Source organism: Daphnia pulicaria, chromosome 7 (assembly GCF_021234035.1).
Source record: "Daphnia pulicaria isolate SC F1-1A chromosome 7, SC_F0-13Bv2, whole genome shotgun sequence".
Lineage (NCBI taxonomy): Eukaryota > Metazoa > Arthropoda > Branchiopoda > Diplostraca > Daphniidae > Daphnia > Daphnia pulicaria.
Window position 1 is genome coordinate 4,111,258 of NC_060919.1, and position 24,114 is coordinate 4,135,371.

A 24,114-nucleotide genomic window follows, 5' to 3' on the forward strand; every position below is an offset into this window, starting at 1 on the left:
TGCTGGAAAGCGTTCCCAATCTACATCACGTGATCTCGCAAGGTTGTTGCCCAATAGCTTCCACAAGGGAATTGGGAGTACTCGCGAAAGAGCGTCTTAGAAGAGAGAAAGCAAAGTGATAACAACAGTGTGCAACGTGCCTTGGGCTTTCCCAGTTTTTTATGCTAAATTCGTTGCTATGTTGCGTTTAAGGAGATTGTGCGTACTAATCCAAACACGTAAATAAACCAGTTTTAACCAGCGCGCGCAAGTTAAGTTTCTGCTTAGGAGTTCGTTAACTGCGTTCTCAATCTGCTCGTTTATCAAAATGTAAACATGCTCTGATCGAGAAAAACCAACACTACCAAAATAAAGTTGCCAAATTGTAAGAGCGGAACATACATTATAGCATTTCTACCATATAATGTTTACTAACAAATCGGTTTGCATGTCCCAAACTCTTAAAATTTTCTTGTTTATCCTGTCGTTTGAATGGCCCTCTATTGAGAATATCGTTAACCAAACAACTCGCCATCTGTTGAAAACACCGACACTAACTCGTAAATAATAAAGTTCAAGAAAAAAATGATCCATAGTCGCATAGTGGCAGTCAGCAGACGATATCACAACTTGAAGGAGAGAAGATTGGGAAGTAATCTGAGTCAATTAAAAAAAAGAGAGGCGTTATTTGTGCGACAATCTTTTCTTAACCAGCAGTTGTGGAAACCTAAGAATACATTTATGGTAAAATTAAATTCATATTTTATGAATGATTGAATGATATTGTGTACTGCGTCGATTCAAACTATATCTGATATTCGTATTGAAATATTGACAGTCCTACGAACAGGAAGAGGAGGATCATTATGGTCCGGGCTATGAAGTAGGCTCATACACCAAGGATTACAATGATGGACCATACGATGGAGAAAATGATTTGAATTTGAATTCTAATCCAGAAGGAAAGCCCAGAATCCTTCTAATGGGTCTTAGACGTTCTGGAAAATCATCAATACAGAAGGTGGTTTTCCACAAGATGTCACCAAATGAAACACTCTTCTTAGAAAGCACAAATAAAATAGTCAAAGACGAGATCTCCAATTCATCATTTGTGCAATTTCAAATATGGGACTTTCCAGGACAAGTGGACTTTTTCGACCCAAATTTTGATTGTGAAATGATATTTGGTGGATGTGGTATGTATATTTATTCAGTTAAATTAAAGGATATGCATTACAAACTTTTATTTTTTATAGGTGCCCTTGTTTTTGTAATTGATGCACAGGTAAACTTGTTGATAAATACTTAATTACTTCTGAAAACTAAAGATTACACTTCAATTTTTAGGATGATTATATTGACGCTTTAATGAAGTTAAATCTCACCGTGACACGAGCGTACAAAGTCAACCCCAATATTCGCTTTGAAGTCTTCATTCACAAGGTTGATGGTCTTTCGGATGACCACAAAATTGAGGCACAACGTGATATTCACCAAAGAGCTAACGACGAACTGATGGAGGAAGGTTTTGATTCAGTCAATTTGAGCTTCTACTTGACTTCAATATACGACCACAGTATTTTTGAAGCATTCAGCAAAGTGGTTCAAAAGCTAATCCCACAGTTACCTACTTTAGAGAACTTGCTCAACATATTTGTTTCGGTAACAATGATAATTAGTGTTTCTACATTTTCACCCAATTAATACTTTTGGATTGTTAGAATTCTGGGATTGAAAAAGCTTTCCTCTTTGACGTTGTCTCCAAGATTTATATCGCTACCGATTCTTCTCCAGTAGATATGCAAAGCTACGAATTATGTTGCGACATGATAGACGTTGTAGTCGATATCTCTTGCATTTACGGGTACTATATTTAAAAAAAATGTTAAATCACATTTTTAAATTTACTCATCAACATGCATTTGATTTCCGCAGAACTAAAGAAGCTGATGGCGCCGCTTTTGATCATCAAAGTCTCAGTCTTATTAAACTAAATAATTCAACAATCCTTTACTTACGAGAAGTAAACCGTTTTTTGGCTTTAGTCTGCATTTTAAGAGAAGATCATTTTGCTCGGCAAGGTAATTCATTTGTTTTAAATACAATGGTATGTTATGCAAACATTTTTGTTTATTGCATAAGGATTGATCGACTACAACTTCGTCTGTTTCCGAAACGCCATTCAAGAAGTATTTGAAGTCCGTATGCAACTACAGCAGGCAAGCAACAACACAAATCCAAGCGTAGGTGATTTACTCCAGCCCCTCAACAGTGTCGCATTGAAGGAATGAATTCCCACTTCTATTTTCTCTCTTTATCACTCATATTTTGTATCAATTAAATCTATGCTTTTTTATGAGCGAAATGCTTTGCTTTACGAAAATAATTAAATAAATAGTGCCTTGTTGTCAATATATAACAAAAAATTCTTCAAAAGTAAAGAGAGCTATGAATGTATGAACACATTATGAAGTGAGCACTTCAACGCCATTTTCCGTTATGAGCACAGTGTGTTCAAATTGAGCCGCTCTGCTTCCATCAGATGTAATTGCTGTCCATCCGTCTTCAAGTATGATGCATTGATGACTCCCTTGAGCTATTGCAGGTTCGATCGTAAAGGTTTGGCCTGCTTCCATCTGCCCCGGAAAATGATTCCCTGTTGAAAACAAAATTTAAAAATTGCGCCAAAAAACCATAGTTTCTTCATACTGAAGTGATATATATCTGGAGCTCCATGAAAATAGGAGCCGATTCCGTGCCCTGTAAACGCCGGAACAACTCGGAAGCCATGTTTTCGGGCACAAGCGTCAATGACTGCGCCTTTAATAGTTGGACAGAATGGTTAACAACAATGTTCTGTCATCAGCGCAAGAGGAAAAAAAAAAACAGACTTTCAATGATGTTGATTACCGATATTATTATATGGTCTCCCCGGATGACATATTGCCACAGCTTCATCTAGGCATATTTTGGTGACATCCACTAATTCCTTTCCTTGTTCATCGACATCACCAACTAGGAAAGTCTCTGAAACGTCGCCGTGGAAACCGTTTAGATACACCTATGGTACGAATTTCAATAAATCTTCATTATTCGTATCAAATTGACGGGAAAAAAACAAAAAAACAATTTACAACTCACAGTGACATCCACATTTATAATATCTCCATCAATTAAAGGTCTGTCATCAGGTAAACCTAAGTTGGAAAATGCACAATAAGTAAAGCAAATAATAGATATAAATTCCAAAATAGTACATACCATGACACACAACATTGTTTACAGAGGTGCAAACAGACTTTGGAAATCCCTTATAATGTAGAGGTGATGGGTAAGCTCCGTGAGAGATAATAAACTCATACACACTTTTGTCAATTTCCTCAGTTGTAGTTCCAACCTGTAAATCCAAACATACTGTTTAGATATATTTCTGTTTCAATCATGCCATGTTACCAATTCGGCAATTCTTAATACATTTTTTACCTTAACCAGCTCTTTTGCGTACCTCAGGGTATTTTTTGCAAGGTTACAGGATGCCCTCATGCATTCTATCTGTGTGCTGGATTTGATCTCTGGTTGAGCAGAACTAGAGAATGTGCCATTTACATCATTTATGTATGGTGGCTTCACAATATTTGATGGAACACATCTTGGCTCCAGAACTACATGGCCTGGTCTCTTTATAACTTGGTAATTTCCGAAATTTTGATTTTTCCTGTTAAAATTGTTTAATTATTTCTATATATTTCTCAGGTTTTAATGAGATAGCAAAAATACTTGAACCAGGAGATATTTCTTATATTCCGTTTGATTTGCATAAGGTTTTGTGACGATGAGAGTGTGCTACCAAGTAAAGTAGCCCATAGTCTTTTAAATAGCATGTCTGACAAAAAACTTATTTAAGTAAGAAAGTCTTTAGGCTAGTATTTGAATAATTTGTTAATTTTGTTCTATAAAATCGAATTTGACTGAGTGTTAAGCAGACGAAAACTCAGGCTTTGTTGACATTTCACAAAAGATTTTTGTCTGCTACATATAACGCGGGAAAAAGAGCTATCGCCATCTACTGTGTGCAATTTTTACTATCATTGCATTAGGGTTTCTGCAACCTCCTTCTTCTTTTAAGTTGTTTGGGCTAGGGAACATGGATCTCCAAATCGGTTGCCAATCCCTCCAACAACCGTTTTCAGTGATTTAGTTCGTCAAAAGTTGCATGCCGCCCGCCTGTGCATTTTAGAAAGTAGCAAATTATTATTAGCACTTGTTAAGTCATAGTGCAGCTTAATTTATATTAACTATTCATATTGAAATGGAAGGTAATGCATTTCATAGGAATTTGTTTTAGAATATTACAAAACAACTTCCAACATTTACACCACGATTACACCAAGGCTTGCTAACTTTTCTTTTTACGTTGCTAGGTTCTTACAAAAAAAATGTACTTCAGTCATTCATCATCGATTCGAACGAAGCTCTAGATTTTAAGTTAGGTAAGGAATTTAATTTATTGCTAAAGCTTTTACTGAATCATGCAATTTTTTTTATTTATACAGTTCGAGAACCTTCTGATGTTGATAATGATGAAACTACCTTCAAACCAGAAATGTCTCATCAAATCTTTGGAGAAAAGTATGTCCAAGTAAAAACATTGAGAATCATTTAATCAATTATAAATTATTTTGTTTCCCCAAAGTGAAAGCATATTTGGTTACCAGAACCTCAAAATTAGCTTGTACTACACTGCAGGAAAACTAAACACATACCTTGGAATGAATTACAGTAAAAAAGTTGACCCCAAGCAATTTGAAGGAGCTACAGTGAGTCCCCTTTTTATTTGAATTGTGTGATGTATTTGAACTACTTTACATTATTAGGCTGATGATGTAATGGGAGCCATCACTCCTAAACTTCCACCAGGTTACATGACTAACCTTGATGACTTTCTCGTAACCCTAAACAAAGAACAAAGCTTCAAACCTCCTGGTGAACTTCTTTCAACATACTCTATAAACAAAGGTACTAATACTACAGATTACAAAGGTTGACAGATTTTGTAGATACTTTGGGTCATCTCAATCCCATTCATTATTTGTTAATTTTCCAGGTTCGGCCGCAGAAAAGAATTTTGAATTGTATAGTTGTACGATAGAAGAACCTAGTTTTCGATCATACCACGAGCGATTGCAAACTTTCCTCTTGTGGTATGTGGATGCAGCTAGCTTTATCGACGTTGATGATGACCGCTGGCGCTTTTACTTAATGTAATAACTTTTAGATATTAATCTAATCCGATGTTTTTCATTTGAGACTGTATCTTCTGCAGATTCGAAAAATATCCTTGTGATGGATGTCATCGATATGCTCTGTGTGGATATGCCACAGTTTACCTTTATTTTGCTTATCCTAATAAAACTCGGCCTCGCATCAGCCAGTTCTTAGTTTTGCCACCTTTTCAACGCGTAGGTCTTGGAGCAGAACTTCTAAACACCATTTATCGTTCATTTCTTAAGGATTCCAACATACTTGACATCACAGGTATATATCAGTGTTAACAGATGTTTGGAGAATTTTTACTCATGCTTTGTGTCTATTTTTTAACAGTTGAAGATCCTTCGGAAGAATTCACTCGTCTTCGTGATTTTGTCGACGCTCAAAATAGCAAAAAACTATCGTCTTATTCTAAAGAAAAACTTCAACAAGGATTTAATGCTGAGATGGTGGAAGATGCTCAACGAGAGCTTAAAATCAACAAAGTAATATAAATAACTTGGTTTCACAACTGACTCTAAAATTGTTATGCTCCAATTCATTCATTCCTATTCAGAAACAAGCAAGGCGTGTTTATGAAATCCTTCGTTTCGAGGCAACCAACCTAGCGGATGTCGAAGAATATCGTGCCTATCGCTTAGACGTAAAGCGTCGCTTGAATATTCCCTATCAGGTGGGTCCGAGCTTGTTCGACTAATCAAATTATACCCAATATAATTTACTTTTCCATTACAGAAAGAAGCATCAGATTACAAGAAATTACAAAAGGCCCTCAATGCAGAGGAACTACGCTCTACCCTATCTACTTCAACTAAGGAACAACGGATTGAAAACCTGGACAAGCAATATCAAATGCTAGAAAATGAGTACAGGTAAAATTCATTGAAAGGCCATAAGCCATGAAAAATGACTGAAATAACTTTTTTTAATTAGGCATACATTAGAAAGGCTTGCAGCCACGAAATAAATTTCTTATGAACTCTTGTAAACGTTGCACGAATAAAAGGTTTCTCTAGCGCACCCTTCTAGTAGATATTCTTACTAACATCAATTTATAGTTGCGTATTTGGTCATATTTGAAGTACGTTCTTGATTGATTGGGACTGCAAAATCGGATTCCAATTACTATTAATTTATTACAATTAACGTAACTGGGAGATGGCGCATCTGACGATAAAAAGTTGTCAATGTCGAGCTCGTGTTGCAGTGTCTAAGACTTACTGCTAGATGCGCCGTCTCCCTATTGAAAGAGGGATGGGGGTCGCCGGGTCGCCCTCCGCCGTCTCCACCGCGCTCTCTTTATCACTTAATATGTATGTCCTACGTTGTGCTGTTAACTAGTGAAACGGATTGTCATAACGCCAATAAAAAGGAAATATTTGAATTGTTTTCCACTCGTGTAGTCTTTGTAGAAGCACACTTAACCCGACGATGTTTAATTCTTATTTAGAAATTTTACAGGAAACATCTCACCCGAACTGTAGGTATCGAACCCCGAGAGAAGGAAAGGTTGCAATGGTAATTTAACTAAAAATTATTTTTTGAAATGAGGCACTAAAACATTTTTTAATCAATTATTAATTTATTTTGAATCAAATTTAATTTAAGTTGAAATTTTGTAGTTAAGGAATGGCCAAAAGGAAGCATAATTTAAGACGGTGACGCATTTTAGGAAACTTCAATTTTTAACAGGAACTTAATAAGCTAGAGCCATGTACGAAGGAGCTTTGTATGCTGGTGGAGAATATGCAGGAGGAGTGTATGCAGGAGGAGTGTACGCAGGAGGTGTGTACGCAGGAGGAGTGTAAGCGGGAGGTGTGTAAGCAGGAGGTGTGTATGCAGGAGTTGTGTATGCAGGTGGCTTGTATGCAGGAGGTGTGTATGCAGGAGGTGTGTATGCCGGCGGAGTGTACGCAGGAGGTGTGTACGCAGGAGGTGTGTACGCAGGAGCCATTGGTTTGTATCCGTATCCGGGATTACCAGCCACCACCGCAACGGCAGCCAAGAAGCAAACGGCGAAATTGATCATCGACATCTACTCGGGAAAAAAATCGACGAAATTGAGCAGTTAAAGATAAGCACAAAAATTTATTAAACATTATGGTATAATCCAATAAATAATTACCTTTAACAGGAAAATTGACAAGAAACGAATGTGAAGAAAGAGAGGAGATGCTGGATGAGCAACAGGTTGGAGATATCGGAACTGATTGACAGCCAAAGTATTTATACTCTTCCGTCTTGTGTGCATGTTACCTTCATCTTTATATGGCTAACAGTAGAAATCCAAGGTCGGACAGTGCGACAGTAAGTGTTTTTTAGTATTGGGGCGAATCCCATAGGTATACCGGACGTATTCTATGCAGAATCTCTTGTCCGTAATCGATCGTATGAATCAAAAACTATTCTACTGAGCTACGGCATTTTGACATTTGCTCTTCCAGCTAACTACTATCCGTTAATCTCTTTACAGTGGGCATATAACTAGTAATAATTAAGAACTTTGCTTTCAGAAGAATAAGTCAATCAATCCTCATTAACGTCCACCTCTGAAAGTTTGAAATGAGTGTCTGAGAAATAGCAAATGCGCTGTCAATTGGCTAGGGCTGGCATTTTGAATTTTTGCTTTTATCGTTTTAATGATCACTCGGATGGTTTGAAAAGAAAGATAATTAAAGAAATGTGACATCGAACTAGTCGAATAGTTTTCATAACCTAACCCATCCTTATAACCCTTTAATTGTCTCGGAAGTATTCTACAAAGGATATCACGGAAGTATACCGGAAGTAAGCGATAGCGCCTTATGAGCTGTCGTCAAAATAAACTAAATATTCATGACCTTCAGTTATCACCCAAATTTATCCCATAGATACTTCCGATGATGAATGTCTTTAAATACGTGTGAAATGAAATTAACTGAAACTGACGCCATGAAATACAGAAGTAAAGTAAGTACTCCTCGTCTTCCGATTCGGATCTTGTTTCACCTTCTGTCAATTACATAAATTTGATTTTCCATTTGTTGTTTTTGTTTTTTCAAAATTTTTTACGACTAGATGCCGATGAAGGCGATGATGAACTTCGCCCTTTGCTTCTTGGCTGCCGTCGTGGTGGTGGCTTGTGGCAATCCAGGCTACGGATACAGCTACGGATACATTTTCCCCAGCGTAGATGGCTCTGTCTTATTCCGCACCGGCATATACAAGGCTCCGGCGTACAAAGCCCCAGCTTATTCACCTCCAGCATATTCTTCTCCTGCTTACTCAGTATACTCACCTCCGTCTTACTCCCCTCCTGCTTACAAAGCTTTAGCTTACATGGCCCTAGCTCCTTCGCATTGACAAAAAATTCATTTAAAATTGTACAATTAGGTCACACTTGCCAAATTGTTCAATCGTTATCTGAAGTATATGTTTCATTTTTGGACATAAATGTACATTTCTTATTTATTACTATAACCATGAACACTGTTATCTTTACAAATCAATCGGCGCCAATTAAAATCGTTTATGAATGTTGAGAGTTTTACCGCAAGGTGGCTTCGTCATCAGCTGATTCAAGCATGACACGAAAATTTGCATGAAACTAGCAACTAGCGAGTGAGCATTGTTATCTGTCCAGCAGGTTCTCAGGATTGAATGCTAGGTTTTAGAGAACTAAAATGCGCTTTTAAAGTTCTGAGTATTATGTTAAGACCAGTCCTTCAACTACTGAGTTTTGAGACGTGTCAATAAGATGGCGTGTTGATTGTGTTGAGTGGAATACAAATGTGAGGAGATAATAGGTATTTTCCCACTACTGCTACCACACCAACCACACTACTGCCAAATGCCTTACTAAATCATCACCCAAATGATAAAGGTAAGCATCAATATCACCTTTCACTACGCTACTGCAATACTTCATGTCAATTTCTTTATCGTCAGGAAATTTATCCCACCTGAGGAGTAATGCTGTTGGCGGTTTTTCATAATGAACATTGCAGTGTGCTTCTTAGAAAAGATTAATATCCTTTTTTAATTTTTATAATTTCATTGCAACACATTTTTTTTTATAGAGCATGCAAGATCCCCACGAACATCCTTGAGCAATTGAATGCTGGATTTTGTCCATGACAGAAGAGGGCTTCCACCAACGTTCTGCTCCATCCTTATCTTCAAGACGTACGCTCCCTACGCTCACCCAGCTTCACTGCTTCAGTGCTTCTTTGTTGCTTCACTGGCGAGTTAGTTCACTTCAGTTGCTGTGACACACCTGCAGTCACTCACAACGGGATTATGGACAGGTACCGGAAAATTGACTTATTTTCGTTGATTATCTACTAGTAATCTATTTGCGTTAAACTCTCTTGTCTGGGTAATAATTCCAAAATCAGGCCCTTCTTGCGCACAAACCATGGCCTACTATAGTCACGGCCCATCATCGTACGCTTCTGTGTGGGACCAATTTTGGGTTCCCTGCCCCTTTCCTGTTGCCATAGTACATAGCCAGAGGGTCGTAAGTATCGGTTTTTGTTCCACGTTTCCGCAGATTCTGTGTCTGGCTTGCATAGTGCTATGGTCAGAGTCGATCGAAAGCAAGCGATTGACAGTCTAGTGGGTATAGCGGTGGATTCCCACGAGAGAAGTGTTAGGTTCAAATCTATGCAAGTCATAATCAATTTTCATAATTTTTCCTTGTTTTTTCTATATTTTTAAAGCAAATTAGATGGAATGCCTAGATTGTGTAAAAAATGCGAGTTTTTTCACATTATTTTCAACAAAATCTGAATTTGCTTTTTTTTCTAAGTCCTTGCCAAAGAATCTGAATTTGTTTTCTTTGGCAAGGACTTAGAAAAAAAAGCAAATTCAGATTTTGTTGAAAATAATGTGAAAAAACTCGCATTTTTTACACAATCTAGGCATTCCATCTAATTTGCTTTAAAAATATAGAAAATCAAGGAAAAATTATGAAAATTGATTATGACTTGCATAGATTTGAACCTAACACTTCTCTCATGGGAATCCACCGCTATACCCACTAGACTGTCAATCGCTTGCTTTCGATCGACTCTGACCATAGCACTATGCAAGCCAGACACAGAATCTGCGGAAACGTGGAACAAAAACCGATACTTACGACCCTCTGGCTATGTACTATGGCAACAGGAAAGGGGCAGGGAACCCAAAATTGGTCCCACACAGAAGCGTACGATGATGGGCCGTGACTATAGTAGGCCATGGCACAAACGAAGTGTTACTTAGACATTTCTTTTTCTAACGTTAGATGGCTTTTCGATAATTGTCAGCTGTCAAAACAGTCAGTTTCAGTTACTTTCAAATCTCTTTAAACATTTATGGGCAGCTGTTGTGTGGAAATTTTTTAGTGAAAACTGACGATAACTATTCCCCCCAATAAAGCTCACTTGTTAGATTATTAAAAATGTGTTTTTTTTTTCTACTTCCGGTTTTCTGATTTCAGTCAGTAGTTCAGTAAATATTCATTCGACGCACAAAAGAACCACAAATTCGTGATCCTCGTCCAATTTGTGGTAAAGTTCATGTATTTTTTTGTACGTTTTCGTACTTCCGGTTTTGAAAATTTTCCTGAACTATAGTTCAGGAAAATTCTCGATTTCGGCCAAATTTTGGATTTCGTTTAAATCACAACTAATCGACCCCAAATTTCATGGAGATCACGAATATGTGGTTTAATTTGATGACAGCTCAGTGGTTGAGGCGCTGTGGTTACTTCCGGTTTACTTCCGGAAATTTTTTCATAAAAGTAGCAAGTGAGCTTTGTTCTGTGTACAGTCCTTAATATTGAAAGCTAATTCTAAGCAAAAAATTCATGCGCCTGTAAAGTTTTGAGCAAAAAAAAACAGATCAATGTAGCTACCTACATGTAACTTAATAACAACTTGTATGTCTTTATTCAGGTAATGCAGAGGAGACGTCGAGAAGATGGACACTTAAACATCTCCGTTATCTCCAAAATGTCAGCGCGGATCATCATTTGTTGTTGGTAATATTTGTGTTTGTGTTAGTTAACCCGTTGTCTGCCACGCCTTTGTTCTCCCCTTGCTCCTTTGCACGGGCCGCGGGGTCGCGGGGTCGGAATGTCGCCAAGCCCAAAATTTGCCGCAAGGCAAGCCTATTAGGCAATGCACCATAGTTCCCCCTTGTCGATGCGGTGACTTGTCAGCAATGACAAGCCCCACCTTGGTCATGGATCCTTCAGACATGGCGCGTAGAGAGTAAAGAACAACCTACGGGTTGTATGGCGTGGCAGCCAACAGGTTAACTGAAGTGTATGTATTGTAAAAGGTGGTGGAATTGTGGCTGGAGTTGGGACAATAAAGCAATTCCTTTTATAAGTTTTTTGTTGATTGTCTTTTAATTTATAACAAGTCTTGTTTAAGAATTGTATCAATTACAAATTCAAAGTCTTCCTTATTTATAAAATCTATCAGCCATTTACCTATATCTTGTAATCACAACACGACATATTGGCCTCAAAACAGTCAACACAAATAAAAACGCCTGTCGCAATATCGACAAGGTAGGTATTAATAAAAGTCTTATTCTTTAGTCTTTTTTATTTTCTCGTTAAGATCAACAATCAATTCACAGTCACTAGTAACCATGAAAATAACCGACGAATTTAAATGATTAACAAATAGATATTTCGACTCTAGTACTAAGGAGCCTTCTCGTAGTAAGTTGGGGAAGCGTTGGTTGTGGTATAATATTCAGAAGCTTTAGTAGTGTAGTAACTCTGGGTAGAGTAGTGCTTCGGTGTAGTAATTCGGAGTAGCGTAAGTAGTTGTGTAGTACTCCGGTGCCTCGGTGGTGGTGTAGTAGTACTCCGGTGCCTCGGTGGTGGTGGTGTAGTAGTACTCCGCTGCCTCGGTGGTGGTGGTGTAGTAGTACTCCGCTGCCTCGGTGGTGGTGGTGTAGTAGTACTCCGCTGCCTCGGTGGTGGTGGTGTAGTAGTACTCCGCTGCCTCGGTGGTGGTGGTGTAGTAGTACTCCGCTGCCTCGGTGGTGGTGGTGTAGTAGTACTCCGCTGCCTCGGTGGTGGTGGTGTAGTAGTACTCCGCTGCCTCGGTGGTGGTGGTGTAGTAGTACTCCGCTGCCTCGGTGGTGGTGGTGTAGTAGTACTCCGCTGCCTCGGTGTACTAAGCTGGGGCAGTGTATGTTGCATTGTAGTACTTGGGCGCTTCGGTGTAGTATTCGACAGCTTTAGTGGTGTAATGAACTTGAGCCTCGGTATAGTACCTGGGAACAGAATAGTACTTATAACTTTATAGTAAGCTGGAGCAGCGTAAGTTGTAATGTAATACTCAAGCGCTTTGGTGATATTTCTCTGGGCAGAGTAATACTTGGTGGCTTCGATGTAGTAGCTCGGGGCAGCATAAGTTTTCGTGTAATACTCTGAAGCCTCGGTGGTGTACTAGTTGGGGGCCTCGGTGTAGTAAGTAGGTGTTGCGTACGTTAACCTTTTTTTTGTAGTGAGGCGGTCACGTGGTGTAGTCTTCTTTCGGTGCTGTTGCTTGGTATCCACCATACCCAGAAGACATCAGTACACCTGTGGTCGACGCAGCCATCAACGATACAACACCCGACAGCACCACAACGCCATAGTTGACTATACAATTAACAATTTGAAAATTAATTTACTAATTCAACGGGTCTTACACACAACTAGAAACAAGTTAGAATTTATTCACGACTGGAAATAAAAACGAATATTTACCCATGATTGCGAACTGATGTAATACGATGAAGAAGGCATTTGGTGACCTGTAGTGCGCTGCAGTTGTTGCCGTGTCGGAGACGCTCTCTCTACTGATGTCTGATCGGTTTTTTTTTTTGGAGATGGGGATTGACGTTTTCAGGCCGGCAGGCCTATTTACGCCACTTGCACATGCGTTTTAGGGAGAATGCTGGGCACCGGCTTTAGGTTTTTGGTTTCTCTTGCTAGAAACCGAGTCGGGCTTTGATGCCTATGGCATTAAAGAAGTCCAAAGCGGCTTTGAGAGTTACCTCGTCGTTGAAATTAAGCAGCTCTTGCAGTGTGGGAGTGTTTTCGCTCACTACGTTCACCATTTCTTCTCGCTTCTTTGCGTACGCCGGGCAGGCCAGCAGTACGTGTTCGACATTTTCTTTTTCTTCGGCGTCGCAGTTGCTGCAGAGACCGGTCGGATGTTTTTTTTTTTTTCGTTTGAACAGACGATAGTTTAGCGGCAGCATATCGAGGCGAATCTGCGATAAGAACACTTGCTCACTTCTTGACTGGCCGAACAGGGAGGCGATTCTTGACACGACTGGACTGTGTCTGTGGGTGAAACGTCCACATTCCGTTTTTGGCTTGTCCCAGAGGCCTTGCCATTTTTTCAGGAGGAGGTCTTCAACGTTTTCACGGATGTCGTTTGTGTCTCTTCTGCAGCTGAGGCTGGGTTTTAGTTCCAGCCCATTTTTGGCAGCACGATCAGCTTGCTCGTTACCGGATATTCCACTGTGTCCTTTTACCCACGAAAAGCTGACAGTTGTGCCAGCTCTGGAGAGTGCTCGCCAGGTGTCCACGGTGCTTGTTTTGACACTGTTGTTTTCACTACTTGAGTTGAGTATCTGCAATGCCTTTTTTGAGTCTGTTAGGATAACAAAGCTCCCTAGTGTTGCGTGTGCTTCTGCCCACTTTACTGCCAGGTGTATTGCTACGAGTTCGCACTTTGCTGTCGCCAAACCGTCCACCAGACGCTTCTGTTCAACGATGACTTTTTCTGGTACCACAAAGGCAACAGCACATCGCCCGTCTTTTGATTTTGCTGCGTCTGTGTAAATGTGGACCACATTTTGCCATTTCAGGTCGTTTGGTGTGTACGTCGTAACTTCTGGAAGCAGAGCCTGCCATGGCGGGTGCTTGCTGATGGATAATTTCTCGGCTGATTTCGGATGATGGTCCAAGGTGTTTGTCACGGACTCGACTCTGGAGAGAAAACACTGCTTGGCGTTTTTGAACCACTCTTCTTTTTCTGCTAGCAGGTCAGACTTCACCTCGTAGCACCTTAAATAATGTTTGACGCTGGCGAGATTTCTCCTAAGGTGCAAGGGCATTTCGCCCGTCTCTCGTAGCAGGGCTTCTGTTGCAGTGTCCCTTGGCGCACCCACCACTGTTCTCAGCGCTTGTGCTTGGATTTTGTCCAGTTTTTTCTTTGCTGTGATAGAGGCGGACTCGATGAGTTCTCCTCCATAGTCGAGTTTTGAGCGGATCAGGGCCTGGTAGATTTGTAGCATGGGCTTTGCGTGTGCGCCCCATTTCGTTCCAGAAATGAGGCGTAGTAAATTTAAAACTTTTGAGCACTTGCTGACGACGTCGTCTATTTGTTTGCACCAATTTAGTTTGCTGTCGAGTGTCATGCCCAGTAGTTTGATTGACTTTTGCACTTGGATGCTAGCTCCGTCTACTGTGATGCTCAAATTTTCGGGTATGTTCCGCTTGGAAAAAACTATTGCTCCGGTTTTTGCTGCCGAAACTAGGAAGCCCCATAGTCTGAGCTCGACGATAACATCTTGTGTGTCCTTTTCTACTTTCTTTCTCAGGAAGTTTAAGTTTCGGTGCTTCTGCCAGATGAAGATGTCATCGGCGTACATTCCCGACATACAGGAGCGGCGTTTCTTGGCAATGTCGTTAATGAGGATAATGAACAATAACGGGCTGATGACACTTCCTTGTGGTGTGCCGTTTAGGCAGGAGAAGAGCTCGGACCGAGTTCCATTTAACGATACTTGTGCTGTCCGACCGACCAAAAAGGAGGTAATCCACTTGAGCATGTTCCCTCTTATGCCGAGTTTTTTGAGCTTGTAAATTAGTCCTTTTATCCAGATCATGTCGTAGGCTTTTTCAAGATCGAGCGTGACTGCCATCACATATCCTTTGTTGTTTAGGGCTGATTGGACCGAGTTTTCGAGCCTCACTAAATTGTCCATAGTCCCTCTGTTTCGTCGGAAACCACTTTGATTTGGGGCGAGGAGGAGATTTTTCTCAAGGTACCAAGAGAGTCTGATCTTAATCATTCTCTCTAGGACCTTGCATGGCACCGGGGTAAGCGAGATCGGCCGGTATGACTCCGGTTTCGATGCAGTTTTGTTTGGCTTCAACAAGGGGATGATCAGCGAGTGCTTCCATCCTTTCGGTAGCGTGCCTTGTTTCCAGGACTCGTTGTACAGGGCCAGTAGCGTACGTAGTGCTGTATCCGGTAAGTGGCGTAGCATTGATAAAGATATTCGGTCGCATCCCACTGCTGTATCTTTTGCTTCTTTTAGGGCGGTCGTCAGCTCTTGCATTGAGAAATCTGCATTCATTTCCGCGTCTCCTATCCGTCCGTCCGGCTCGTCCGCTTCACCATCTTCCATGGACTGTTCGGAGATTCGGCGGTGTTGGAGAAAGGACTCTGAAAGGTTGGTGTCACTGCTTACTGCTTTGTAGTGTTTTGCAAATAGGTTGGCTTTTGCTGATGACTCCGTAACACACGCCCCATTTTTTTCGAGTAGCACCGAGATCGGTTTTGTTTTGTTGTTTCGCCCCAGCATTTGGTTGGTTTTTTCCCAGAGATCACGGGACGTTGTGTTCTTGTTTATTGTGCTACAGTGAGCTCGCCAGTGCTCTTTCTTCGTGTTTCGCATCACCGATCGGCTTTTGTTACGTAAAGTGCTGTATATTTTGTAGTCGTCTGGATTTCTTGATGCGTTTGCTCTCACCCAGGCCTTTTCTTTTTCTTTGATGGCGTCTGCACACGCTGCATTCCACCATGGGACGCCCGGCTTGTGGTGACCTTGTCGCACGACTGGGATGTGGTTGCTGGCTGCTAGGATGATGGCGTGAGTCACATTGTCATTGAAAACATCAATATCGGTGGAGAAGAGGTCCATGTAGGATAAGTCTGCGCACGTTTGAGCAAAGCCGACCCAGTCAGCTTTTTTAAAATTCCACCTAGAGTTGTTGATGCGCTCCACGGGGACCGGTATGGCGATGTTTGTCATTACTGGGTGGTGATCGCTGCCGAACGTTGATTCAGATACGACCGACCAACTACACTTTGTAGCAATATCTGGCGTTGTTATGGTCAAGTCTAGGACGGAGGATGCTCCTGAACTGGATCTGTACGTTATGTTCCCGTCGTTAAGTGCAACTAGCCCGTTTTCTTCGATGAAAGATACAAGACTGAGCCCTTTGTGGTCGTTTTTCTTTCCTCCCCACATTTCGTGGTGGCTGTTGAAGTCTCCGCACAGAAAAGGAGTGGAGTCTGGGGGTAAATCTCTGAGGATATTTTCAAAAACTTGCACATCGTTCTCCTGACTTGAGTGGTAGATATTGCAAATGGAGATGCTTTTTCCGTCGGTGAAAACCTCTACTGCGACTACTTCTAGTGTGGATGGCGGCAGATCAATCTGTCTGAAGGGGGTGCCGATGGCGACAAAAGTCGCTACTCCTCCTCCAATCCTGTCTCTTCTGTCCGCTCTGATGTGATCGAAGCCGTCAATTTCGAACTCTTTAGACTCGTCTAGCCACGTCTCTTGAATGCAAATAATATTTGGAGGGGATGTCATTTCAGATAAAAACTTTACGAACTCGGTTCCGTTTGAGTTAAGGGACCTTGCATTCCATTGGAGTATCCGGATTTGAGTCTTGGGGTTGTTAAAAGAGAATGCTGTAGATCTGGTCATCATGTGGCGTCTTTTGACTGGCTGGTTTGTACACTGGCGGTGCTAACTGCAACGGGGTCGTCTTCTTTCTTTCTTTTGTTCTTTTTTTTCTTTTTGTTCTTTTTCTTCTTTTCTGGTGTTTTCTGGATTCCTGTAGTGAAGGGAGCAGGTGTAATTTCCTCTTCCTCGACATCGTCGCTGTCGCTGCTTTGGTCGTCTTTGCTGCTGTCGCTGTTGTCACTGCTTTCGTGTGTCAACAGAGCTTTGGCTGCTCCGGCGAGGGTTCTTAGGTGTTGGTTGTTGGTGCATGCACTCAGGATGTCCATGAATTGCGCCATTATCTTCATGAAGGCTTCCAGCTTTTTTTTCTGATGTCTGATCGCCTTTTCTCTCTCCTTTTATACGACTTTTTCTCCCCCTGACCCACCTTTTAAGCCTTGCGGCTATTGCACCAAATTGATGATGAAGCAACACGTTCCGTTCTTACCCAACCTCTACACCACTGCATGACGCGTTTTACATAATGATCTCCGTGACCTTCGATTATGAAAGACATGCAAACTGGCCTTTCCTTCTTCATTTTGACGTTGTAAGGGGATGGGTCTACATCTACAACAACCGATATCAAAATGAATACCAAATGGTTATGAACACGTGTCGTTCTCACCCAACCTCTACACCACTGCATGGCACGTTTTACGTAATGATCTCCGTGACCTTCGAGCGTCAAGGACGTGCAAACTGGCCTTTCCTTCTGGATTTTGACGTTGCTAGGGGATGGGTCTACATACAACCAATATCAAAATCAATACCAAATGGAAAATGGATATGGCTTAAACTTTAGTATTTACTCACTTTGTACCAATTGACATTTGAGTCATTTGACTCGTTTCTTCGGTGAATGAATAAATCTTCCATTTCAAACCGTCTGAAGGACAGTCGGTTTTTTTGAAAATATTCCTCCCCATCTAAATTCATCTAAATTTCAAACACATGATAAATCCATATTCATTTCATGATTTGCACACAGTTGAGCCTTGCCAGTACAGTTGCGGGAATATTATTTCCAATAAAACAAACCATGAAGAACCATGAAATTTAGGCTAAAGTACTAAAGGTCATCAATTCAATCTTAGTAGTCGAATGATGTTCATGTGGGCCACATTTTCTCGGTCATTACCTAAATGACAAAATCAAGAAACAAAATGTAAATGAAATTTAAATTCAGTGGCATTACAAGATGAAGTTACACAGGTAATGCCAATCAGGTTTCCTGAGCAATCCAGAAGATGGAATGAGTCAATTTCAATGACAAAACAAATAATCCGCGTTGAACGTGTTGTCATTGCCTTATTTTGGAGTGACAACCAGACATTTGGTCTTATAGGCCATATGTAAATAAGAACCAAACAAATGTTAAAATTTCTATTAGGATGACAACTTCTCTAAATTGAATGTAAACACAATTTCCTTTTATGATAGCATGATCACAATATGAACCTCTTTTTTGGTAGCAGGTAGCAGCCAACAGGTTAGCAAACACGGAATCTTGTTGACTGTATAGTCCTTGTCCTTTTTGAACAAAGAAAGTTCAGTAACATGATAAATGAACTTACACATGACACCATCGGTTAGTTATCCAAGGCTCTCTAGAAAATGGAATGAGAGAATGGTCCATTCTGGGGTTGGTGATCTAGCAAGTCCAATAGAAACAGACGATAATTAAGATGAATCCTAATAAAACACGAGAAGAATTTAGGTTTCAGCATGTAATAAAGCTAGTGTTGGTTGATACCTGTATCATTTCGATGGCACATTCAGTAGAATAGAATGAACTTGAACAAAATAGTTGACGGTCGGCTGCACGGCTTTCACGTTTTCCTCAGACTGTAAGTTTGATGAAAAACATTAAGGTTATCCAACATGCACACGGAATAGAACACATCACCGACGAGTTACAGACGAAATCACTCGAGTTTACCTATGAATTCATTGGTAATTTTCGAAGAAAAGATGAAAGATGTACTTTTGACAGCAAACCGTCATAAGCACAATTACTGACACAATCAACACGCCATCTTATTGACACGTCTCAAAACTCAGTAGTTGAAGGACTGGTCTTAACATAATACTCAGAACTTTAAAAGCGCATTTTAGTTCTCTAAAACCTAGCATTCAATCCTGAGAACCTGCTGGACAGATAACAATGCTCACTCGCTAGTTGCTAGTTTCATGCAAATTTTCGTGTCATGCTTGAATCAGCTGATGACGAAGCCACCTTGCGGTAAAACTCTCAACATTCATAAACGATTTTAATTGGCGCCGATTGATTTGTAAAGATAACAGTGTTCATGGTTATAGTAATAAATAAGAAATGTACATTTATGTCCAAAAATGAAACATATACTTCAGATAACGATTGAACAATTTGGCAAGTGTGACCTAATTGTACAATTTTAAATGAATTTTTTGTCAATGCGAAGGAGCTAGGGCCATGTAAGCTAAAGCTTTGTAAGCAGGAGGGGAGTAAGACGGAGGTGAGTATACTGAGTAAGCAGGAGAAGAATATGCTGGAGGTGAATAAGCTGGGGCTTTGTACGCCGGAGCCTTGTATATGCCGGTGCGGAATAAGACAGAGCCATCTACGCTGGGGAAAATGTATCCGTAGCTGTATCCGTAGCCTGGATTGCCACAAGCCACCACCACGACGGCAGCCAAGAAGCAAAGGGCGAAGTTCATCATCGCCTTCATCGGCATCTAGTCGTAAAAAATTTTGAAAAAACAAAAACAACAAATGGAAAATCAAATTTATGTAATTGACAGAAGGTGAAACAAGATCCGAATCGGAAGACGAGGAGTACTTACTTTACTTCTGTATTTCATGGCGTCAGTTTCAGTTAATTTCATTTCACACGTATTTAAAGACATTCATCATCGGAAGTATCTATGGGATAAATTTGGGTGATAACTGAAGGTCATGAATATTTAGTTTATTTTGACGACAGCTCATAAGGCGCTATCGCTTACTTCCGGTATACTTCCGTGATATCCTTTGTAGAATACTTCCGAGACAATTAAAGGGTTATAAGGATGGGTTAGGTTATGAAAACTATTCGACTAGTTCGATGTCACATTTCTTTAATTATCTTTCTTTTCAAACCATCCGAGTGATCATTAAAACGATAAAAGCAAAAATTCAAAATGCCAGCCCTAGCCAATTGACAGCGCATTTGCTATTTCTCAGACACTCATTTCAAACTTTCAGAGGTGGACGTTAATGAGGATTGATTGACTTATTCTTCTGAAAGCAAAGTTCTTAATTATTACTAGTTATATGCCCACTGTAAAGAGATTAACGGATAATAGTTAGCTGGAAGAGCAAACGTCAAAATGCCGTAGCTCAGTAGAATAGTTTTTGATTCATACGATCGATTACGGACAAGAGATTCTGCATAGAATACGTCCGGTATACCTATGGGATTCGCCCCAATACTAAAAAACACTTACTGTCGCACTGTCCGACCTTGGATTTCTACTGTTAGCCACATAAAGATGAAGGTAACATGCACACAAGACGGAAGAGTATAAATACTTTGGCTGTCAATCAGTTCCGATATCTCCAACCTGTTGCTCATCCAGCATCTCCTCTCTTTCTTCACATTCGTTTCTTGTCAATTTTCCTGTTAAAGGTAATTATTTATTGGATTATACCATAATGTTTAATAAATTTTTGTGCTTATCTTTAACTGCTCAATTTCGTCGATTTTTTTTCCCGAGTAGATGTCGATGATCAATTTCGCCGTTTGCTTCTTGGCTGCCGTTGCGGTGGTGGCTGGTAATCCCGGATACGGATACAAACCAATGGCTCCTGCGTACACACCTCCTGCGTACACACCTCCTGCGTACACTCCGCCGGCATACACACCTCCTGCATACACACCTCCGGCATACACACCTCCGGCATACACACCTCCGGCATACACACCTCCGGCATACACACCTCCGGCATACACACCTCCGGCATACACACCTCCTGCATACACACCTCCTGCATACACACCTCCTGCATACACACCTCCCGCTTACACTCCACCAGCATATTCTCCACCAGCATACAAAGCTCCTTCGTACATGGCTCCTGCTTATTATTAAGTTCTTGTTAAAATTGAAGTCTCCTGAAATGTTCCACCGTCATCAATTATGCTTCCATTTGCCGCTCCTTAGAACAAAAATTTTAACTTAAATTAAATTCGATTCAAAATAAATAAATTATTCATTAACAAATGTGTCTTAATGCCTAATTTCAAAAAATAGCTTTTTGAATTTGAAGAGCTGATCCATTTTTTTTTCAACAATCTCCTTCTCGTTTTGATGATCTCGATAGTTGCAGGTTAGCTCCAACTCTTCGCTAGCGCCCAAAGGTTTGATTTTTTTTAATTTCTTTTTAAATTTTAATTTCCCATACCCAACTAAAATATGAAGTCAATTGGTACAGGAGTCTTCGACTGCTTTTTCCCTTGATAGTGATTCCAACTTTACTATGAACCGTAAGTTAACTTAAGTGCGCACCACAATAATACCAGACTCTCACTAGCAACTTATTCGACGAGTTCCAGATAGCAATTGTGGTTGCCTAAATACAACGAATTAGTAGCCTTTTCTAATGAAAAAGTTAATAAAGGCAGTTGAATAACCATATGTTCGTTTTCTGTGCCGTGGAAGTATCCTTCCTCAGATAATATCGCTCGTGATAAAGGAACTTTTCAAATTCCGTCTTGGCCAAACTGCTAACAACAGTTCATTTGATGGGGGCTCAAGGAGCTGTCACGTATTTTGTCCTCAAAGACAAGAGTTTAATCACCAAAGCCAATTTCTTCGTTTTTTCTACAAAGATGAGTTTTGCAATGAATAACCAGCATTCTCTCCAATGTCGGTCGTGATCCAAAGATTCCAGAGTCTGACAGTGAAATAAGGAATTTTGCTGAAATATCCAGAAAAAAGATAGTTTTACTTAAACACAATCACGAGTTGCTGAAGTCTTACTCAATAATCTTATTTTTCACATTGTAGGAGTGCAGAAGATTTTGAAAGAAAAGATTAAAAGTTTTCAACCTCAATTTTTTCTCCATTGATCCTTGAACACGTAAGCAAAACTGGGTTGCCTCTCGACGATTCCACACCATTTCAACGATTTTTTTTTGTTCGTTGTGGAACTGTAATCCACCCCAGTCCCCATGCATTCTGGAGATTGGAATTTTTCAGATTTCAGGCATACATTCCATCTGACAGTTCACATAGTTAGATGTTGCTGTAACTGAATGTTTGAGTTCACTTCATCAAGTACTTGGCGGTAGGGTGATTTTTACTCACACAGAGAACAGAATCTTTTTGTAGCACTTATTTTTTTCAATAAGGGAGATTGAAACATTCGATACAGGCGAAACAATCCATGCCTCTGTTGTACCAATGTGATCTGGGCACATGGATGTTTCAAGCATAATTTCTTTGATTTTACAAATTTGTTTCAACCACGTTAGGGACGGCGTTACGGGACACATGGGTAACACACTAACACAGATTTAGGCAATCGAGGAACAATAGCAAACGTTTCCGTGGACGGACTCATTTGCCAAATGGTCACTACAATCAAATAATTCAGTGATCGAAACTTTTCGTTGCTGATGGCAGTCTCACCACATGCTTGACTTTGACACCGCAGAGTGTCTGTGGGTGCACTCTGGTGAGGTTTTTTATTTTTCCTTGTTGATTTCACTCTTGAAGGCTTGACTGTAGAAAGTAAGCGAAAATAAAAATATGTAAAAAAATAGGATAAACTGTTGCAGGAAGCAGGATAACGGCAAACACGAAATGAAACAAACATAAGTAGCAGCCTTGTAGCGTGCTTGTAGTCTTGAACGCAGCACGCAGGTAGCTGACGATAACTAAGAAGTTACATAGCAAAACGATAGGTGGCATCGAAGAGTAGTTGTTATAGCGGTTTTTTCAAAAAGAAGTAACGAAATCAATAGTTTTGCCCACATTTACAGTCCGTCAGTCCGATTCGAATAGATAACTAGTTTCTTCTTACTTCCTTGCTCACGTAAAAAGCTGCGAGTCAGCCACTTTAAGTTAAAACATCTAAAAGCAACAGACAGGGACATCAAAATAAAACGACACCGTGATAAAAATCTATCCAAAAGGGCAGGACTCGGCGTGCCTTTTTTAAAAGTGGCCTTGTTCGTGCTACACGCAACCCGAAGCTGCGTGGAACTCCCTTAATTGACCATTGACGGATAATGGCATTCAAAACTGTTGAATTGTTCACCGTATATTTTATTGATCGAATCAATTGTTGGCGTTTTTCTTTCTTGGTTATTTAACGACTTTAACATCCCCTGATTCTCACAAAATAACAATAAAAATTTAATAAAAAAGGTTTTTTTTTTTTTTTCTTTTTTCAAAAAATAAGAAACTACGTTTCTGAAACAGACCTCAACCTCTCCTGGATTTTATCCGTTTAAACAACTGATTTCATTAGATTTCCAAATCAATACTAATTTTCAACCTGTACAGTATACCTTGATGGGCATGTCACAATCTTTTCATATCAAATAATGCCATAAAAGTAAAAAATATAGGCTATAGTGTAACTGTGAAGTGTTGTGCGTGCGTGATGAGTAGAACACAGAGCCAAAGAGAAACATTTATAAATGTATTAATTATTGAATAGACTTTGTAGTCAGTAGCGTTTAGAAAGGAGGAGGAAAAATGCTTTGCGTTAGAGAAAAGCACATAATTTTAAAAATTATGTCGTCACAGTTTCTTCATGTTGTACAGGGGAGCCCTTGTCACACAATTGTTCTTTACTTTCGCAAAGAGCTTGGAAAGAGCTGTTCGAATAGGATTATTAATGGTCCATGACGAGTAAATAGAGCTGCCGACAGTGCCGAGTGATTTTTCGTATCCATACGGGATTTTTGCTCTCTTTACTTGGTTTGTAGTCGCCGAAGATGATGCGAAAATACTTTTCGATGCTTTACGGTGGTCTTTGGCCGCTCCACGACATTCAGTTACAACCATGAGCATTAACATTGCACAACTATTTGTCAAAAACGATTCACAAATTTCCAGCTAGTAGGTCGCTGTAATTTAAAACGGTTATTTGACGAAGATCCACTA

At 40.2% G+C, this 24,114-nt stretch overlaps 4 protein-coding genes and 4 long non-coding RNA genes across 13 annotated transcripts; 3 read left to right on the top strand and 5 right to left on the bottom strand.

The window, feature by feature from the left end:
* The first annotated feature begins 110 nt into the window (after positions 1 to 110).
* Positions 111 to 6,267, top strand: LOC124350193. Its single transcript, XM_046801237.1, has 17 exons — positions 111 to 723; positions 818 to 1,175; positions 1,236 to 1,264; positions 1,327 to 1,641; positions 1,701 to 1,843; positions 1,915 to 2,060; positions 2,122 to 2,226; positions 4,401 to 4,469; positions 4,533 to 4,608; positions 4,673 to 4,796; positions 4,854 to 4,995; positions 5,084 to 5,240; positions 5,303 to 5,514; positions 5,581 to 5,732; positions 5,804 to 5,920; positions 5,983 to 6,119; positions 6,181 to 6,267. The coding sequence occupies exons 1-17, from the start codon at positions 565 to 567 to the stop codon at positions 6,212 to 6,214; spliced, it is 2,475 nt and encodes an 824-aa protein (XP_046657193.1). The 5' UTR covers positions 111 to 564; the 3' UTR covers positions 6,215 to 6,267.
* LOC124349873 (methionine aminopeptidase 1D, chloroplastic/mitochondrial-like) lies at positions 2,122 to 4,012 on the bottom strand. Its single transcript, XM_046800791.1, has 7 exons — positions 3,757 to 4,012; positions 3,463 to 3,694; positions 3,241 to 3,376; positions 3,121 to 3,176; positions 2,890 to 3,040; positions 2,689 to 2,799; positions 2,122 to 2,635 (listed from the first exon to the last, which is right to left on the bottom strand). Exons 1-7 carry the CDS (start codon positions 3,858 to 3,860, stop codon positions 2,445 to 2,447), a joined length of 981 nt encoding a protein of 326 aa, XP_046656747.1. The 5' UTR covers positions 3,861 to 4,012; the 3' UTR covers positions 2,122 to 2,444.
* Positions 6,268 to 6,869: 602 nt separating the features above from the next.
* LOC124350107 (repetitive proline-rich cell wall protein-like) lies at positions 6,870 to 7,648 on the bottom strand. Its single transcript, XM_046801119.1, has 2 exons — positions 7,373 to 7,648; positions 6,870 to 7,282 (listed from the first exon to the last, which is right to left on the bottom strand). Exons 1-2 carry the CDS (start codon positions 7,496 to 7,498, stop codon positions 6,944 to 6,946), a joined length of 465 nt encoding a protein of 154 aa, XP_046657075.1. The 5' UTR covers positions 7,499 to 7,648; the 3' UTR covers positions 6,870 to 6,943.
* LOC124350172 (repetitive proline-rich cell wall protein-like) lies at positions 7,516 to 9,019 on the top strand. Of its 3 annotated transcripts, XR_006920417.1 has the most exons (3): positions 7,788 to 8,034; positions 8,118 to 8,196; positions 8,305 to 9,019. XR_006920417.1 is itself a non-coding variant. In XM_046801216.1 (2 exons), the coding sequence occupies exons 1-2, from the start codon at positions 7,516 to 7,518 to the stop codon at positions 8,587 to 8,589; spliced, it is 324 nt and encodes a 107-aa protein (XP_046657172.1). In that variant the 3' UTR covers positions 8,590 to 9,019. The 3 variants fall into 3 exon arrangements, 2 of the variants coding, with proteins under 2 accessions (XP_046657172.1, XP_046657171.1); XM_046801216.1 differs by lacking the exons at positions 7,788 to 8,034; positions 8,118 to 8,196 and adding an exon at positions 7,516 to 7,554; XM_046801215.1 differs by having other exon boundaries at positions 7,697 to 8,196.
* Positions 9,020 to 9,021: 2 nt separating this feature from the next.
* On the top strand, positions 9,022 to 11,590 carry LOC124350410. Its single transcript, XR_006920916.1, has 3 exons — positions 9,022 to 9,109; positions 9,175 to 9,533; positions 11,166 to 11,590. It is a non-coding gene; the product is annotated as an uncharacterized LOC124350410 (long non-coding RNA).
* Positions 11,591 to 12,305: 715 nt separating this feature from the next.
* Positions 12,306 to 13,074, bottom strand: LOC124350382. Its single transcript, XR_006920868.1, has 3 exons — positions 12,986 to 13,074; positions 12,573 to 12,877; positions 12,306 to 12,507 (listed from the first exon to the last, which is right to left on the bottom strand). It is a non-coding gene; the product is annotated as an uncharacterized LOC124350382 (long non-coding RNA).
* Positions 13,075 to 17,673: 4,599 nt separating this feature from the next.
* Positions 17,674 to 18,325, bottom strand: LOC124350471. The gene is made up of 3 exons (XR_006920997.1): positions 18,186 to 18,325; positions 17,791 to 18,115; positions 17,674 to 17,718 (listed from the first exon to the last, which is right to left on the bottom strand). It is a non-coding gene; the product is annotated as an uncharacterized LOC124350471 (long non-coding RNA).
* A 2,408-nt stretch (positions 18,326 to 20,733) lies between these two features.
* LOC124350323 lies at positions 20,734 to 22,661 on the bottom strand. Of its 4 annotated transcripts, none has more exons than XR_006920770.1 (5): positions 22,048 to 22,661; positions 21,630 to 21,916; positions 21,516 to 21,568; positions 20,981 to 21,451; positions 20,816 to 20,875 (listed from the first exon to the last, which is right to left on the bottom strand). It is a non-coding gene; the product is annotated as an uncharacterized LOC124350323 (long non-coding RNA). The 4 variants fall into 4 exon arrangements; XR_006920769.1 differs by having other exon boundaries at positions 20,981 to 21,338; positions 21,401 to 21,568; XR_006920771.1 differs by lacking the exon at positions 20,816 to 20,875 and adding an exon at positions 20,734 to 20,800 and having other exon boundaries at positions 20,981 to 21,568; positions 22,048 to 22,658.
* Positions 22,662 to 24,114: the final 1,453 nt, after the last annotated feature.

Excerpts from the sequence above, each read along its gene's own strand:
- LOC124350193 (XM_046801237.1), top strand. The coding sequence starts at position 565 with ATGATCCATAGTCGCATAGTGGCAGTCAGCAGACGATATCACAACTTG. Across the intron at positions 4,470-4,532 it reads AGCTCTAGATTTTAAGTTAG|TTCGAGAACCTTCTGATGTT; the intron begins GTAAGGAATTTA and ends TTATTTATACAG. Across the intron at positions 5,241-5,302 it reads CGCTGGCGCTTTTACTTAAT|ATTCGAAAAATATCCTTGTG; the intron begins GTAATAACTTTT and ends TATCTTCTGCAG.
- LOC124349873 (XM_046800791.1), bottom strand. The coding sequence starts at position 3,860 with ATGCTATTTAAAAGACTATGGGCTACTTTACTTGGTAGCACACTCTCA. Across the intron at positions 2,800-2,889 it reads GAGACCATATAATAATATCG|GCGCAGTCATTGACGCTTGT; the intron begins GTAATCAACATC and ends CAACTATTAAAG. Across the intron at positions 2,636-2,688 it reads TCCAGATATATATCACTTCA|GGAATCATTTTCCGGGGCAG; the intron begins GTATGAAGAAAC and ends TGTTTTCAACAG.
- LOC124350107 (XM_046801119.1), bottom strand. The coding sequence starts at position 7,498 with ATGCACACAAGACGGAAGAGTATAAATACTTTGGCTGTCAATCAGTTC. Across the intron at positions 7,283-7,372 it reads TGTCAATTTTCCTGTTAAAG|ATGTCGATGATCAATTTCGC; the intron begins GTAATTATTTAT and ends TTTCCCGAGTAG.
- LOC124350172 (XM_046801215.1), top strand. The coding sequence starts at position 8,134 with ATGTCTTTAAATACGTGTGAAATGAAATTAACTGAAACTGACGCCATG. Across the intron at positions 8,197-8,304 it reads CCATGAAATACAGAAGTAAA|ATGCCGATGAAGGCGATGAT; the intron begins GTAAGTACTCCT and ends TTTTACGACTAG.